Source organism: Typha latifolia, chromosome 5 (assembly GCF_019914945.1).
Source record: "Typha latifolia isolate L0001 chromosome 5, TyphaL0001v2, whole genome shotgun sequence".
NCBI classification, from domain to species: domain Eukaryota; kingdom Viridiplantae; phylum Streptophyta; class Magnoliopsida; order Poales; family Typhaceae; genus Typha; species Typha latifolia.
The window spans coordinates 14,907,792-14,925,628 of NC_133090.1; the positions used below are offsets into that span (position 1 = coordinate 14,907,792).

The window sequence follows — 17,837 nt, forward strand, 5'->3', positions numbered from 1 at the left end:
TGGAAGGCAACAAAATGTCCATATGCAACGTGGCATTGTGACTGTGACGCTTGTTAAATAAAATATAAAATGGTTTTTTTTACACATAACCTTTAAAAATATTAATCTATACATCTCTCTAAGGTTGATATATATATATATATACCTCATGAAACATACGGTTTTTGCATGTATATATTCTTTAAACCTCATTTTTTTTATATGGATATCGCTTAAGGTATCTAATTGTTAAAATTTAAACAATTTAGTCATAAAAAAATATAGTTATTTTAGTTTTTATAAATTCCTTTTGATTGAGAGTATTTTTGTTTTCTTTTTAAATTAATCGGGAGAATATTTATGTAACTAATATATATTTTAAGAGATATACACATAACTTTAAAAGAGCATATAAGCAAAAAATTAATAATAAGAATATATATATATATATGTAAAAACAGCTTAATTTAAAAATTATTATTTTCTAATATTTTGAGTTTTTAGAGTAATTTATGAGTTAACATAGTATTAAAACAAAGTTCTTAAGTTTGTTTTATATCTTAGAGCGCTAGCTCTTTTTTCTAACTCATCATGATTAATTATCAAAAAAATGTAAAAGAAATAAAAATTCGTGATAGAAATTCTTCCTAAAGAGGGCCAAATAAGATCCATAAATGTTTCTTTCAAATCTCTAGAGTATGAGTTTAAATTTGTTTCCTGACTGCATGTTCTTTTAACAAATCATTAAACTTAAAACCATGTGGAGCAATTTTGCTATCAGTTTCTTAGGAATCCTACTACTCCGATGTGTACCCAATGTAATTTGTTTGTTAATTTCTAGGACTTTCGAAAACGACTTCATTTTTGGAACTTAATACTACCAGCCATTAGGATTCCATGGAGGGTGTCTAATAAACTCCCAACCTCTTATAATGATGGGATATATCCTATTTAAATATTCACACTTTCTTTAGAACCACCACATTTCGATTTTCTCATCCATTCAGTGGATTTTGATAAGCCTTAGTCAACAGCCACTCGCTTTAATTTCTTTGCTTTGCATTTTTAGTGTTGGAAAACAAATAAAAATAACATTCCTTGCAGTAATGTGCCACGAATCCTCATTTGGGTTTCATTTGCCCATCATGTCAACCTTATTTCACATATAATTCGAAGCCTATAAAACCATGAATAGGCTTTCAACTCCCAGGATCCACTGCAACAGAATCTTTCATTCCAGAACACCACCTTTCTCATAGTTTTAAGCCTTCTTTTTGTCTCTCTCTCTCTCTCTCTCTTTCTTTCTTTCTTTCTTTTATACAATTCGCTCCAAATATGGCATCTCGAGATTCAGGCAAGCTGTTTGCCGGGACGGCGAAAGGCCAGCCAAAGTCTAGGGCATACGTCACGTTCCTGGCCGGCAACGGGGACTACGTGAAGGGGGTGGTAGGACTAGCCAAGGGTCTACGGAAAGTTGGTAGTGCGTACCCTCTTGTAGTGGCAGTGCTGCCCGACGTGCCGGAGGATCATCGCCGGCTCCTCGTCACGCAGGGTTGCATCGTCCGGGAGATCGAGCCGGTGTACCCTCCTGAGAACCAGATAACGTTTGCCATGGCCTACTATGTCATCAACTACTCAAAGCTACGTATTTGGAACGTAAGTGATATATATATATATAATAGTAGTTTGTTAGTATTGCAAGTGTTTGATGAGCTATATGTGTATATATTCATGATTTATAATGTATATAGTTTGAAGAGTACGTCAAGATGATGTATTTGGATGCGGATATCCAAGTCTACGATAACATCGACCATTTATTCGACACCCCTGATGGATACTTCTACGCCGTGATGGATTGCTTCTGTGAGAAGACCTGGAGCCACTCTCGTCAATACTCCATTGGCTACTGCCAGCAGTGCCCTGATAAGGTGACGTGGCCAAAGCAGATTGGACCACCTCCTCCTCTCTACTTCAACGCAGGCATGTTCGTGTTCGAACCGAGTCGAGTCACGTATCGTAGTCTACTCGAGACTCTACGTATCACACCACCAACTCCTTTCGCCGAGCAGGTAAAATTTTTATGCTCATCTTTTGAAACTTACTAATTACTAGTAGAATTTATTCATAATTTCTAATTTCTTTTGTTTTTAATCATTTGGTAGGATTTCTTAAATATGTTCTTTGAGAAGGTCTACAAGCCAATTCCACTGCTCTATAACTTGGTTCTAGCCATGCTCTGGCGCCACCCCGAGAACGTTGAGCTCGATCAGGTCAAGGTGGTTCACTACTGTGCTGCGGTAAATGCTAGGATTCGGACTCACGACCTCTTAGTTCTTCTGTTCCAATAACATAATTAAATGTCATAATTTTATTTTAATTTGTTTATCTTGTAATAATTGTAATAGGGGTCTAAGCCATGGAGGTACACTGGAAAGGAGGCTAACATGGATAGAGAGGACATCAAGATGCTAGTTGCAAAATGGTGGGAGATCTACAATGATGAGTCGTTGGATCTCAAGGCAGAGGATGGAGGAGAGAGCTTCTCACATTCTTCAATCATGGCAGCAATTCCTGATCAGCCATCCATTAACTACATCCCTGCATCCACTGCAGCCTAATAGATAGATAGAGAGAGAGATAGAGAGAGAGAGAGAGATAGAAAGAAATATCTAGCAGATTGTAGTGATAAAAATGGACATAAATTTTGTCCATTAATTGGATGACTTAGAGTTCTCCAATCCCTGTAGAGATAAACTCAAAGGGTAGCTAATCAAGTATTAATCATGTAATCTTGCTAGTATTCTCAGTAAGATCAAGAGTTATTAGTTATATACATATATCATGCTTTGACTCGTTCATAGGTATATTATAGTGAAGCAAGAAAAATGATAATAAAATTAAGAGAAATTTATATTTAACATCTTTGTTTTTTTTTACCTATTTATGATTTACACTGTGCAATTTTAATATTCCCAAATTTGATTTAGTCATTTTAAAATACCTTGTTGTCAGGTATATTAACTTAACTGTACTAATAAGATTATCAAGATATCCTTAGCTTAGCTTAAAATATCTTATGCAACCCAAAATAACTCTACCCAACTCAAAATACCAAGCCCAGAATTTTTTCACTCGGCTTAAAGTTGGACATAAATTTTGCCCAAATGATGCTAGTGTTAATCTAATCTAGAGTAATTTTTATACATATTTGATAAAATGGTAAATCAAAACAAGGTGAAAATATAGGGTGTTAAATATTCCTAAAAAAAATATCAAAGATTCAGATGGGTTTTCTTCTTAATTATGGCAAAACCTTTTCACACTGGGCTTAGCCCAAGAAGCTCTTGCCTTTGCGAATCCATCTCACATACATTAATTGCTAGATATTACCTCAATTAACCAAAATAGTTTATGAGAAGATCCAACTTTGGCAAGAACATTCTCTGTCACACAATAAACCTAAAAGTAGGCAGTAATTAAGTCACACAATTAACACAACTAATCCCATTGAATCATGCATGCTGCTATAAATTTGATACAAATTAATGACCACTTTCCAAACTATACCAACTTGGTTCATTTTACTCAACTAGCTATATATGAAGTGCTCTAAATTGGGTTAAGTATAAGATGTGAACACTTATATCCCTTTGATGCTCACTTATAACCCTCCAAATGATTGCTAGATCTTAGACATGCATCTAGCTAGAGACATGGGTTAGTTATTAATCACACTATATTGGATAAGATGACTTGACTTGTTTGATTTCTTCTTTGCTTTATTCTTGTACTTTGTTCATGAGGAATCTAATCATAAGCTCTGGCTAATAAACACCTCTCCAATGAAAAGTACCATGGTGACCAGGACCTTACCAATATATAGTCCTATTTTTTCAAACCTTCGTGGGCCAAGCCTTCTTTATTTCACATTGGCTTCTAACTCAAAATGTGATATTATACTTTGAGTTGCACCACTCATAAACCCCATCCTTGCCCTAAGAATTAATACAAGGGCCAATAATTCCAGGAGCTAGAGCTAGGTAGCACAACAAAGTCTTCTCCTCTTAAACATTGGGGTTTTCATTTTTTTTTCCAAAGTTTTCATATGATTTATCTTGATCTAATATCGATCGTCTAACATCTTGCTCTTCTAAAAATTGCATTGGTAAGAGACTCGTGCACTGGGACGCCCTTTTCTACTTGATATGTAATTTAGATTTTTAGAATTTATCGATGAAAAAAATAAAGTAGTTGCACAAATCAATGAATCAATTAATCTAGGCTAGCCCATGTTGACCATAGTTTTGAGCAAATGATCCTGATGACCATGTTAGTGTGTCTGGCCATAAAACCCTAAAAGGAGTAGGACACTTTGGGTGCTAAATTATGCTTGTGTTGTCATATATGAACTCATGACAACTAACTCCGGCTTTAATTTTGCCCTATCAATTACATGCCTCCATTAGTCAAAGTGGTCCATCTACGCAAACGCACCTGAGTTGCTTCAATATATATATATATATATATAGATTATATATTACATCATTGAGATTGAATGTACAAAAGGGATCAATGCCTTTTTCTCAAGACCAAGCACAACGTTTCCTCTCTTTTTTTTTTCCTCCTTTGTTTGCTAATAAATTAAACTAGACCAAAGGCAGGCACATAAACTAGATCTTGGGGATAGGCCTTATTTACATATCTTAATTTAATTAGGATATGGCAAAGCAAGACATAATTAAAGTTAGTTATACTATTACGTACGTCCATTCTTTTGTAGGAACTCATCAAAACACATATGTTGAAGAATATATACAAACCTCTCATTAATTATTTTTTTCACTATAAAAACCACACCAACTTCTCACATCTCTCCCTATCCTATAGAATACTCCAACATCTCTTCTTCTACTACTTATCTCCCCCTCTCTCCCTCCCTCTCTATCTCTCTCAGAGGTTGGAGGAGAGCAACACCATGGATAAGAGAATAAACAGCAGCCAAGAAGCTGAGGTGAGGAAAGGGCCATGGACTATGGAGGAAGACCTCATCCTTATCAACTACATCGCCAACCACGGCGAGGGTGTTTGGACTAATCTTGCTCGCTCTGCGGGTAATTACTTCAACAACCTTCTCCTCAATTTCTCGCCTAGCTTGAAAGCCTCTCTCTATCTTATACTTTCTTTGTCAAGGTCTCAATCGCACCGGGAAGAGCTGCCGCCTCCGGTGGCTGAACTACCTGAGGCCGGACGTGCGGCGGGGCAACATCACGCCGGAGGAGCAGATGTTGATCATGGAACTGCATGCTAGATGGGGAAATAGGTGAGCTTAAGTTTAAGAGAGATATTATATATAGAAAGACTAGGGTTTTTGTTTTTTTGTATCATATTATGACTCGAATTGTTAGCAACTTAGCAAGCAATCTATCTCTCTATAGAACTTTGTCTTTCTAGATCTCAAGAGAGTGAAAAAAAAAAATATACGTATACGTGCAATATTATTGCAAACCCTAGAACGTATACAAAGAATTATCGCAAACCTTATAATTTATTATAAATTTATATTAATTAATCACATGTGAAGGTGATATTTTTCCCATGATACGGCATACTAAGTCATTGTATACCATATGCAACCATGCATTGCATGTGAAGGATATATATATACATATACATCCTTTTTCTTTTTCTAGCTATGGCTTATCTCTGCAAACTTTTTCTCTTTTTGCTTCTTTCTCGCAACGAGGTGGTCCAAAATTGCAAAGCAGCTCCCCGGGAGGACGGACAACGAAATAAAGAACTACTGGAGGACTAGAATACAAAAGAAGCCCAAGCACCGCGAATCCTCGTTGCCTGCTGACGAGGCGAGCACCAGCACGAGCCAGACCAATAGCGTGGAGGACGGCGGGACCCATCCTATCCACCCGGACTGCCACGTGGCTCCTGACCCTAACGCTCTCCCGCCTCAATTCTCCGGCGAATCCAGCGACAGTTTCTGGACCGTTGAGGACTTCTGGTCCATGCAATCACTCCATGGTGACTAGATACATACATGCATTCATAGATCATGACCCATGCATAGACGATGATGTTGGGGGGTGTCATGCATGCTTGCTAGCTTATGGGCATCAAAGGGGAGGTGGTGATGGTAACTTCCTTTGTTTTAGTACCTATATATATATATATATATTAATATAGTTTATAATTAATTACTGCATCCTCAAGTATTATATTATTCCAAGTAAGCTTGGCTGCTGTACAAAATACTTGTGCTGATCTTAATTAGCCATATGTAATAATTAATCAGGGGACTTTCTGGTCATATGCTTATGTTAATTGTATGAGTAGTAGTGAATCCTCCTCTTCAGGAAGTATTCTCATTAATTAATTAATTATTAATTCACAAAGATTTAACAAATAAAAAGAAAAATTATCCGAGCTAGTCGTGACTCGTCACACACGTCAATCCAACCCATTAATTTACAATGGCCGTATGATTTGAACACCGCTTCCCTTTTCCGAGTAAGAGACCTCACCGCTTTAGCTTGTGGTAGAAGTTTAATCACAACTTAAGAGATATTTCTTTTTCCAATGTAATTAATTCATCTAGCTCTCCTAAGTCCTTTGGCGAAACATATACGCATGCATGCACATGCACACATGCATGCATGTCTCCTTGAACAAAGTCGCATTGCCAAAATAACCGTTTAGGGCATACCAGATCTATCCTTTAAGAATCTCTCAGTCAGTTTTATGCCAAGCGATGCATAGTTACTTAGCTTACTATTATGTGACAGAAGCCTAACTGTTAGGTAAACTATGGAGGTTTCGCCTGTCCACCTAACTAATCCTGCAGATCTCGGCCACACGAGGAGATATATCCGTGGAGGTAATTTATTGTAACCCTAGAAATTAAGGGGTTTGTGAGCTTTAATTTATGGCGGTGGGCAAAGGCACATGCTGTATTTGGGCAATTAAGGTAGAATTAGGTATCTATTTTTCCGTAAGATAGAGTTGGTACAGGATTTTTGACATGGCATGGCATGGCATGGCATCATGCTAATTTTAGAGGTTGTGTTGTTTCTTATGAGTTACGAAGTGTGATGTAAATTAATTAAAAGCTAACACGTGGGCAGTGTGGTCATTTTCTTGGTCACGTTTTCTGGGTGGGCAAAGGTCCCCATCATATGATGATTGTTGCGTACGGGCGAGGACTATATCGATGGGCTTTTGATTAAGGGGTTATTTAAATAAAGAGCATTTAGTAATGGGCCACTTGGAGGCCCAACAGTTGATTGCAAAAAGGAGAGGCCCAGTTTAGTGTGAGAAGACAAAAGCTCGCCTTATCTTATCCCCCTCGCTCTTTCTTTCTCCTCTCCTCTCCTCTCCTCTCTTCGCTTCTTCTCTCGCACAGCAAGAACTAAGAAATGGCGGCAACTCTTTCCTCCGCCCTCTCCCTCGTCACCTACCGCTCTTCCTCCTCCTCCACCTCTTCCCTCTCCCCTCCTCAAAACCTAAGATTTCCATCCCAACCCCTCCCCCGCCGCAGCGCCGCCGTCTTCTTACCCCCCGTCGCAGCCTCGTCCGTCGCCGTGTCCCCCAAGATCGAGGAGCTCGGCGCCGCCATATCCAGCCTCACCCTCGAGGAGGCCCGCGGGCTCGTCGACTTCCTCCAGGACCGCCTCGGCGTGTCCGCCGCCGCCTTCGCCCCCGCAGCGGTCGCCGTTGCTCCCGGAGCGGCTGACGCGGCCGCAGGCGCCGCCGCGGTGGTGGAGGAGAAGACGGAGTTCGATGTCGTCATCGATGAGGTGCCGAGCAACGCGAGGATCGCGACCATCAAGGTGATCCGGGCGCTGACGAGTCTGGCGCTCAAGGATGCGAAGGATCTCATCGAGGGTTTGCCGAAGAAGTTTAAGGAGGCCGTGACGAAGGAGGAGGCAGAAGACGCTAAGAAGCAGCTCGAGGAGGTCGGCGCCAAAATTTCTATTGTATGAGATGCGGGAATTTCTCCAGTACTTAGGTTTGTCCAATTTCATCTCCTTTGTGTACTCTTTATCTGTCATTTTTGGTTTTATCAGTTGAAGCTATGAATTATTGTGCTAGTTTGTGGTATAACATTCTTTTCAATATATCTTTGTCAAAATTATATGGTACTTAACTTGGTTCGATTATGTTTCATTATATGTTACTTATGATGCTAATCTTTGTAGTTTTTGCTGCTAACCTTGTACAGAGTTTAGTATAATATCTACATTGTTCATAAAAGGGAGAATTGAGGAAAGCTATCAGAATTGGATGTGCATTTTCCTCTAATTGCTATTATAAGTTTGTCAGAAACAATTATTTGTCTGAAAAGTCGCCTGTTTGTGACAATGGATCTGGAAATTACATCAATTTCCTTGGAAGTGAATCATTACCTCCATTGTAGGTTGGTATATCGATTTCATTGACAATTTTCCTCTTCTTTTTGGTGAATTAGGTCTCATCACTGTGAGCGTATGTTTTTTTTTTTTAATCGATAAATTGGGGAAATGGGGCAAAGATGCAGAAGAAGTCTTATTGTCTTTACGAAATAACATCCTCACAATATCTTTTTCTTTTATTTTTTGAAAAAAATAATCAAAACTTAGCTAAAATGTATCCACCTGTAGCATATTAGACATCCTCACAATATCATTGTAATCGATATACCAGCTATGCTTGTGGCAATTGAAAGATTATATTCAAGGTTGCCATTGAGTAGTTACAGATGAAGCATCTGGATTGTTAGTGTTAGTGGCACGATTAGTTTGGTAAACTATCCAGTCCTTCTCGTTTGCTTCAAAACCTGGTTTATTACATTACCCCCTAGGTATTTGGTTAAACGGCTTCATATGATTTTAAAGGCAGCAGATATACAGCACAGATATGTTGAACAAAAATTAATTTATTTGCAGAAACCTTTAGAATTGGTTTCTGAAATAGATAAAAAAAAGTGTTTGTTGGAAAGTGTTGTAACCTAGTTTTCTAGTCAGCTAACTCTGTCACAAGCTCGTTGACGGTAACAATTTGATTCCATTATTCATAAGAAATTCGATCTAAAATAAGTAAATAAATTAAATAAATTTACAGATTACATAATATAAAATTATGTATAGTTAAGTCTAGTGTTAGACACTATGTCCTTAATCCACCACCTTCCACCGATTGCTTCTGGAATAGTGAACGTCGGTTTCTCAGAATATAACAACTGTTTTGCACTCGAAAGAAAACAGTTATTCGTTATCAAACATGAACTGTGTTGTACTCTTTCTCAAATGCAGACAGAAGACTCGAACCAAACTTGAATTGAATGAACAAAATTTAGTAAAAAATAAGGCAAGTTGGCAGCCTATTTATAGGATTAAATAGACTTAATGAAGGGATGTGAACGGTTAGATCTGATCACGAATAGATGCACTATTCGGATCTTAGCCTGAATTGATTAACAATTTTATCAAGCAAAAAATCATTTTGGGCTTGACTCAAATCGAGTTAGGTTGGGCGGCGTCTGTGTGTAGTTAATTTGCATAATATCATTTATCCACAAAATAGGTACTCATTTTAGAGCCCAAAGTCCATAAGAAGTTTAGCACTTATATACCATACTAATATTTTTTTAAATATCTATTATGATACTAAATTTATTTTTCTTTATTTTTTATTATCATAATACTCACTTTAGAGCTAATTTTTATTTACTTCTTTTCATAAATTTGAATAGGTGAATATATGATAATAAAATACTCTTTGAACTAAATTAATTTCACTATTAATTCATCATTAATAATGTGTAAAGTCTACTTATAATTTAGTTCAAAATTAATAAAAATTCATGTCAATTATATGATATTTTTAACAAAGCTTTCCTTTTGTGACAGTCAATCTAGATCAAGAGTCTCAGTCATGGTTTAATAATTTACTAGGATTTAGGCTGGAAGGAGTCTTTTAAGGAGCGTGCATTTGTAAGTTGCATTATCTTAATTCTGCATTTTGCAATAGTAATTTTCATCATCTGCGACACGGTATAAAATTATGACAAAGCTATTGCCAACAAGAGTTTCATACCCATCAGTATCATGTTCTGTTTTCGTCTAAAACTCTCAATTAGTCACCATGTATTCCAAGGATCATCTCCATCAAATTGACATGCTATATGCTTCTTGCGTGCATCATGCACTACAAAACTGCCTCTGTTGGGGTAAGCCAGCATGTTGTATATAATCAATTTTATCACCTAATCACAGACCTTTATTATTATTATTATTATTATTATTATTTTATTCTTCTTGTCATTTTCTTGTTCTGCTTTCTTGCGTACTATCATTTTCACGTTGCCGCTCGCCCGTTCTTTCAGTTTTGTACCGCTGGGCGTCTTGTCTGATAAGATTTTTTCTCTCCTTTAGGATTATCCGCTAGAACTAATTGGCCGCAAGCCAAAGGAGATAAAAACTTGGAAGTTGAGAGATGTAGTAGATGTTGATGCTTTCCTCGCAACTGTTCTGTTGGTATTATTTTCTGAGGAGGAGGATAGGTCTTCAATACTAAATTTTCGTTGAACTACTACTGTCTAATGCTATTCCTTGACATGAATTTGTTCATCTCCTCATTATTATTATTTATGTCTCCTTTGGAATTGCAAAACATGGTGCATTTTGTCGACAGCTTTTCCTTCGCATGCATCCTAGAGTACAATAGAGTCAAGAGACCAAGCTCTCATACTAAATTAATCCACCATCCAAACCTATTTCTTCTTGCGGCATGAAGAAGAAGCGGCAAGTCAGCAGACCTGAATGCTGTTCGGATGTAATTGCTGATGTCTTTGTGGGTCCCGCGGCTGTTCTATTGTCTAACGTGGCGAGGACACCGTTTCTGGTTATTGCGCGACGCACACGTTGCCCTCGCCTTCCGAGAATGCTTTTACTAAACGCACCGATTTGTCTCACAGCCCCATTCCACTTGGCTGTTTTGTGTAATGTTATATTTACTCGTTAAAACGTGGTCTCATTCGCGAGTCACAAGTTGGGTTGTATCGACAATTACCTTATATATTTGTGAATGCTCGGCTCTCTCTCTCTCTCTCTTCCCTTCCTGTCGGCTCTTCTCACCCGCTCTCGCTCCTCCGCTCTTGCTCGCAGGAGAAGAAGATAAAACAATTTTGCAGGTATTTTTCCCCTTTGCCCCTTTCTTTACCTCAGTAATTTTGCACTTTAGTCCCTCAATCCCAGCTCCTTATACTCGTAACCTCTCGTCTCTTCATCTATTCACTTCTCTTCTTCTACCATCTATTGTCTACTGTACTATAACCCTTTTACTTCCACATGACTTTCAGGAAATGGAAACCCTAGAAGTGGTAGCCGGCGCCGCTTCTTCTCCTTCTCGGCGACGGCGGAAGGCGGCAGCTAGCGCTTCGAGATTAGGGTCAGCTCAAACCCTAGTTCCATCAGGGTTACCTTCACATGGGCCTTCTGCGGATTCCAGTTTAGGCTCCGGAGAGAACCTATTTCGTGTTGGGGATTTCGTTTGGGGCAAGGTTAAGAGCAATCCGTGGTGGCCTGGTAAGGTTCTCGATACGTTGGAGAATGCTACAGGAAGCCAACGAAAGACTCGACACCTTCTTGTGTCCTTCTTCGGTGATGTAGCCTCTGCTTGGTGTGAGCAATCACAGCTCAAGCAATTCAGAGAGGAATTTGAGCAGATGGTGAAGCAGAGTAGCTCTCTGAGCTTTGTTGGCGCCGTGACGGATGCTTTGGATGAGATAAGAATATGTTTGGACTCGCAGAACACTTGTTACTGTGTACGGGAGAAGAGCCCAGCTAAGGTTGGAGAAAGTTATGCATTTGGAAGATTGCCCATTACTAATTACTCGGTTGCCAAGTTTCTTGATCATCTTTGCAACGTTGCACGAGATGTTATGGTTGCTGATGCGCTTGAGGTCACTATGCTCCTGAGCTGGGCCATATCCTTCCGTCAGTCAGATGGGTGCTCCATCGACCTAGTAGGGGACAATCAGATTGATGATCAACCTGTTGATGTGGCTAAGGACAAGATGGAAGAAGAGTTCCCTCTTTCTGATAAGAGAGTGATGAAACGGCCAGAGATATCAAAGGAGTCAAAACCGAGGAAAGAGAGAAGCATTGCGGAGCTCATTGCTGGACCAGATATTGGAAAAGCAGAGCATTGTGTTGACAGTGGGGAGAAAGTTGTCGACCCGAATAAATTCGATGCATCAACATCATCGTCATCACATCGGAAGCGAAAGAAGAAAGGTGAGAGTAGTAAGAACTCCATTGTGGATAATGGTGAGTATAAGGCTGTACAGAATACTGGATCAGGTGGATCCCTACATGACAGTGTGGAGACAGGCTCACATAGGCGTGTACGTAAGATGAGCAAGTATTTATCGCCTCCCTATCTTTATTTAAGTGGATATAGCAAACGCTCATTTTTAACTGATGATGCCACTCTCGGGATACCAGAGGAGTTTAAAGCTTCTGAAACCATGCCTACCGAGTCCCCACAAAATTTGGAAGGCAGCCAACAAGTCTCTAGAAAGGAAGGGGATAAGATTGGCCCTTTATTCATTGATGATGGCACATCCACTGACAAGATCTTAAATGAGTTACTTGCCACTGCAACCAATCATCTTCATCTGAACTGGAACCTTTCAGCAAATAAAGTTAGGAACTTCTTCGAAAAATTTAGAAGCTATACACACATTGAGGGTTCATACTTTGCGATGTACCAAAAGTTCCTAGATAGTTTGAGCAGTGTTGATAGCAGTTCCATAAAGCATCATGACTTAGGTGATGGATCTGGAAAAGGTAAATTATCATGGAGAAGAGTAAAGAGAAAAATTGATGCCAATCAGAAGACGCCATTGGAGAAAAGCAATGAGATTTCCAGGAGATCTCCAAAGACAAGATATTATGATGAGAAGGATAAAGTCATTGGAGAGACTCATTTAACAGTAAACCTTGGTTCTGTGAATGGTGGGAAGGAAGTTTATGAGAAGAAGAGGCAAAAAACTAAGGCTAACGCTCATGGTCAAAATCTTCCAGAACCTAGTCATGTGCTTATCGATCCTTTAAAAGAATGTATTACTAGGAATACGACAAGTAGAGGCAAGATGGTAGACAGTGTTAGTACTCCAGTATTTATAAGTAAGAAACTCGCCAATCATTCTGAAGCGAGTAACATGGATAGGAGGAATAGGAAAGCACTGAACGGCAGTTCTGTAGGTGTGGTTCAGAAACCTGCCAATGGATCGGAAGAGAGTAATTTGAAGCAGAAGAGAAAGACAAAAGGCAGGGCCAACTCTGAAAACCTTGGTGCTCTGAACGTGACATTTGCTCCGGGCTCTACTCTGCCTTCAAAAGATGAGCTTGTATCTGCATTCGTAAAGTTTGGGATATTGATCGAATCAGAAACTGAATTACTAAAGGATTCTCACTCTGCTTGTGTAATGTTTGCGAGAGCAATTGATGCTAAAAAGGCATTCAAAGGTTTGGGGGAAGGTGGCGTTTTGGGAACTTCTGTTGCTAATTACAAGCTTTATTTTCCACAAGGAAGCACCAATTCTCCATCACCAAAATCACCTGTTCTAAAGACCCCACTTCCATATATAAAGAAGAACCTTGAGAAAATGATTGCTAGGTTGACTGGATCTACTGGGCCTGATAAAGATATGAGATCTTCCAATCAGTTGAGACCAGAATTAGCATCAAAGCTGCTTGGTGATATGGAGGGGATGCTCAAGAAGGTTAACAAGTTGCTGACTGAACCTTCTTCTGGCACTCTTGTTTAACTAGGATACAGAGATATGCTCCTTATGCTCTCTTAGCTATAGATACTCTTGAATTCGGTGACCTTTGTAAATCTATTTGAGAATATGTTGTGTGTTAATGTCGGCTAGCAACATCTATATCACTGAGAATGTTATCTGAGCTAATATATAGATCCTTGCCGATTAACCTTCTGCATATACTCTGTTAGTGATCAAAGTCCTGCGCATTCATATGTTGCGACTGTTCTTGATGACGTAATTCTGTTAACAGATCATAAAATATAATTCTTAATAGTATATGTGCATCAGAGCTTACATTTGATGTTCTTGATTTGGTCCACGCGCTAGGAGCTGGCATATAAAACGATGTATTCATTGCCTTGGTCTGTTCTGCTGAGTTCTGATATAGAAATCTGTTATCTGTTGATTAACTGATCGATTCACACAAAAGGAGCTCTTCAGGTTGTACTTGTAAAACGCATTTGAGTTTTTGACGGCCTTAGTCTTGGATTTGTGTTTCCTTAAATCTGTGTTTCATAAATTATGTACTATGCTGCGTTAAGAACATTTTGGTAACAATTTGGTCATCTGGTTCTTGTTAGTTTCAAAAGGTTTTTCTTTAGATTGTTACTCGAGGATTCTTTATTTTATTTTTTTTAAAGAAAGAAATAGAGCTTCCATTTTGGTAACACATGTCATACCCGTAAATCAACTACAAAAAGTCATGGCTAATTTATATTTTTTGCCGAAAAGAAAAGCGTGTGCTAAACTTATTATGGCTCATTGTTTGGAACTATTGACTTAGTTATTTAATTTATATATTACGAAGATTAAGATTTTGTCCGAGTTATTCTCGTATCGGTTGCTTTGAATGCACCGCCGGATGCACACCTACAATTTAGTCATGTATGGCTTCAATTTTACCAACTTATATTCTATAAATTTTTATATTTCCTTCTGAGCATAATCATAGTTGTGACATTTGATGCATTATCCCTACGTTTTTTATGAACTTCTATATTTCTTTTTGAGTGTAATTAGAGTCATTACGATTAATGCATTGGCACTTATATGGATTAATCTGCAATGATTAGTTAGGACGAAAATCGGCTAGCTCATTTAGCTAATCAATAAATAGACTACAGGATTAAGCTCTTAATCCTCTCTCTATATAACATAATCCGATTCTAATTGGCCGAGGTATAAAAGTTAGATCTCGATCCGAATCCAGCAACGCCAACCAGCTCCAGAGTCCAGACTCAATTTCACTAACTATCTGTCCCGGATCAAAAGGCCAAATCCGATCCATTCCGGCAACGGCCGTAGTGCACCAAGGGGATAGGGAGAGCGAATTACAGATATGCCCCTAGACGGGGATAGAATAGTAAAAGCATCCTAATATAAAAGGCCGAGGATTTTGTCACGCCCTCTGCCTCTGTAAACCCTAGTCACCGCCGTTCTTCGTCTTCGCCGCCTGAGAGCCAGAGAAGGAAGAGAGAGCGAGGAGATCGCCGGAGGCAGAGCAAGATGGGGTGAGTCTCTGCTTTATCTTCTGAAATACGTTTTCCTTTCCTCTTCTGGTTGAATCTTTTGATGCAGCTGTTGATCTACTGGAACACTAAGCGAAATTTATATATTCTGTTTCTTTAAATTTCTTTGTTGATTGGTTTTGGGATCTTTCTCTGCTATTTGGAGTTTGCGACTGGAATACTTACTCTCGCGATTTGTTCTGGTGGGGAAAAGAAGATGTGAGAGATTGAAAAGAAGAGCACCGAGAAGGTGCTCTTTAGGGGAATTCGATTCGCTTAGTATATTCTACTGGCGGGGTAATGTTAATGAAAGAAGCGTGAAATAGTTAGAACATATAGATTTCATAGTACATCTCATGCTTATTAACTATCTCAGGCTTCTTACATAGTCGTCATCACACCGGTAGAATACATTAACAGCACCAAGGAGTTGCCTTGATTAGGCGTTGAGATGTTTTAGTTCAGGAACTTTTAGCTTATTATTTAGATGTTCACCATTGTAAAAAAGTTCTCAATGAAGAAAAGTTTGGGCCTTTATGGTTTTTTGAATTATAAAATAGTGTAGTCTATGCATTAATTAATCTCCATGATGTTTAGCTTAGATTGGGGGAGTGCTGGGTGTTTAATTTTCTTTAATATTGTGTTTGAATATCTAGGCACTCATTAGTAGACTAACATTGTTTAGCCTTTAATATGCATTATTAAATTTGATATAGTAAGCATATTCTTGTTATATCATTAGGTTTCTTTGCGTCTTTATTGTCATAAATTCCTCTGCATCAAAGTTTATAACTGAAGAAGAGTGAAACTTAAACTTTTATAATTCGTCCAACAATTCACGCTGTCTCACTTGTATACTTATAATGTATGACATGATTGATGATCCTCTTGAATGGCAGGAAGACTCGTGGTATGGGAGCTGGTCGCAAGCTCAAAACACACAGGAGGAGGCAGAAATGGGCAGATAAATCATACAAAAAAAGCCATCTTGGAAATGAGTGGAAGAAGCCCTTTGCAGGTTCTTCACATGCCAAGGGCATTGTTCTTGAGAAAATGTAGGGCTTTGTAAAATATTTTCTTTTTTCTTAATTTGGTTTACCAGTTTATCTTTACTTCTCCTTCTGTATGCACTTTTGGTAGAAGTAATGGATTTTTGTTGCAGAGGTATTGAAGCTAAGCAGCCGAACTCTGCCATCCGAAAGTGTGCTAGGGTCCAGCTTATTAAGAACGGGAAGAAGATTGCTGCTTTTGTTCCAAATGATGGTTGCTTAAACTATATAGAGGAAAATGTGAGATTTTGTTTTCTTATTTGTGCATCTTCTGGTCTATGAGTTATCCATTTAAATCAAACTTTAGTGCACTGGAGAGAATGGTGCATCAGAACTCATTTGTTTTAAGTATATTTTGAACTTAATACTGCAACACTTGTTTTTTGTTTTCTTATAAATGGTGTTGATGATTGTTGATGCTTATAGTTGATATGCTTTTTAACTATATCAGGATGAGGTATTGATTGCTGGATTCGGTCGGAAAGGTCATGCTGTCGGTGATATTCCTGGAGTGCGGTTCAAGGTTGTGAAGGTTTCTGGTGTTTCGCTATTGGCATTATTCAAGGAAAAGAAAGAGAAACCTAGATCTTGAATTCTTTCTTCATTTAGTGAGGCAGATGCAGGCAACTTAATATATTTTTCACTGTGTTAACTGCTAGTTCTGTTGTTTATGAACTTATGTACTCAAGTTGCTGAATTCGTATTTAGTCATTGCCAAAACAGTTTCCTCTTTCTTTGCTTTGATGTAATTATTGCTGCTTGCCTCCTTTTGCTTGCGCTAGATGTTGTGAAATGGGTCGAAAATGCATGATCTCGATTGTATTTCTGATCAGTTAATTTTTTGGTGCAAGAAAATGGGCCAGTTTCTTTGGACTAACCTAAGTTTCTTGTTCACCATCAGTCTACACTGGCTTTCCTAGAGCTTTTTATCATAGTTATTCAGATTTCAAACCCAATGGTTGGACCGGTGAACTAAAACACCCAACAGATTCGGTTTTGTTTTGTTATCAGACGGGATAAGCAGTCGTTGATAATAAAAAAAAATGATTAGCTCAACCGATGAACCAGTGATTTGTACAATCTGATTCTTTTTTTGCGATCTGAGTCACCTAAAATTATCTAATTATTCTATCATATATCATTACAGTATCTTATCTTAGTCCTAAAATTTTGAAAATATTTAGTTCATAATATATCCATGTTTTAAAATTATTATTTTTTTACAAATATATCCTTACAAAGGTTTTTACTTACTTGTCTTTGGAGTAAATTATCATCAAAATTTAAACAATTTAAATGTAAAAATTAAAAATATTATTAACTGATAAATACTTAAAAACTAAATAATAATAATAATATAAAAAGTAATCCTGGGATATCTGTATAAATAACATATGTTTTAAAAGGTACACAGATAATTATACTACTTTTGTAAATATATATTTTTTAATTAAAATTATTTAAAACTATTCATAT

At 38.0% G+C, this 17,837-nt stretch overlaps 5 protein-coding genes across 6 annotated transcripts; all 5 read left to right on the top strand.

Annotated features, from left to right (window-relative positions):
* Window positions 1-1,090: 1,090 nt before the first annotated feature.
* On the top strand, window positions 1,091-2,817 carry LOC140788140 (galactinol synthase 1-like). The gene is made up of 4 exons (XM_073137272.1): window positions 1,091-1,635; window positions 1,731-2,051; window positions 2,145-2,279; window positions 2,388-2,817. The coding sequence occupies exons 1-4, from the start codon at window positions 1,315-1,317 to the stop codon at window positions 2,598-2,600; spliced, it is 990 nt and encodes a 329-aa protein (XP_072993373.1). The 5' UTR covers window positions 1,091-1,314; the 3' UTR covers window positions 2,601-2,817.
* Window positions 2,818-4,828: 2,011 nt separating this feature from the next.
* LOC140788163 (MYB-like transcription factor EOBII) lies at window positions 4,829-6,301 on the top strand. The gene is made up of 3 exons (XM_073137305.1): window positions 4,829-5,093; window positions 5,173-5,302; window positions 5,726-6,301. The coding sequence occupies exons 1-3, from the start codon at window positions 4,958-4,960 to the stop codon at window positions 6,021-6,023; spliced, it is 564 nt and encodes a 187-aa protein (XP_072993406.1). The 5' UTR covers window positions 4,829-4,957; the 3' UTR covers window positions 6,024-6,301.
* Window positions 6,302-7,310: 1,009 nt separating this feature from the next.
* Window positions 7,311-8,125, top strand: LOC140788890 (large ribosomal subunit protein bL12c-like). The gene has a single exon (XM_073138395.1). The coding sequence runs from the start codon at window positions 7,407-7,409 to the stop codon at window positions 7,971-7,973; it is 567 nt and encodes a 188-aa protein (XP_072994496.1). The 5' UTR covers window positions 7,311-7,406; the 3' UTR covers window positions 7,974-8,125.
* Window positions 7,862-13,979, top strand: LOC140788889 (uncharacterized). Of its 2 annotated transcripts, none has more exons than XM_073138394.1 (2): window positions 7,862-7,999; window positions 11,330-13,979. In XM_073138394.1, the coding sequence occupies exon 2, from the start codon at window positions 11,333-11,335 to the stop codon at window positions 13,802-13,804; it is 2,472 nt and encodes an 823-aa protein (XP_072994495.1). In that variant the 5' UTR covers window positions 7,862-7,999; window positions 11,330-11,332; the 3' UTR covers window positions 13,805-13,979. The 2 variants fall into 2 exon arrangements, with proteins under 2 accessions (XP_072994495.1, XP_072994494.1); XM_073138393.1 differs by lacking the exon at window positions 7,862-7,999 and adding an exon at window positions 10,405-11,161.
* Window positions 13,980-15,169: 1,190 nt separating this feature from the next.
* LOC140788713 (small ribosomal subunit protein uS12) lies at window positions 15,170-17,095 on the top strand. The gene is made up of 4 exons (XM_073138111.1): window positions 15,170-15,315; window positions 16,212-16,367; window positions 16,475-16,601; window positions 16,813-17,095. The coding sequence occupies exons 1-4, from the start codon at window positions 15,311-15,313 to the stop codon at window positions 16,951-16,953; spliced, it is 429 nt and encodes a 142-aa protein (XP_072994212.1). The 5' UTR covers window positions 15,170-15,310; the 3' UTR covers window positions 16,954-17,095.
* The last annotated feature ends 742 nt before the right edge of the window (window positions 17,096-17,837 follow it).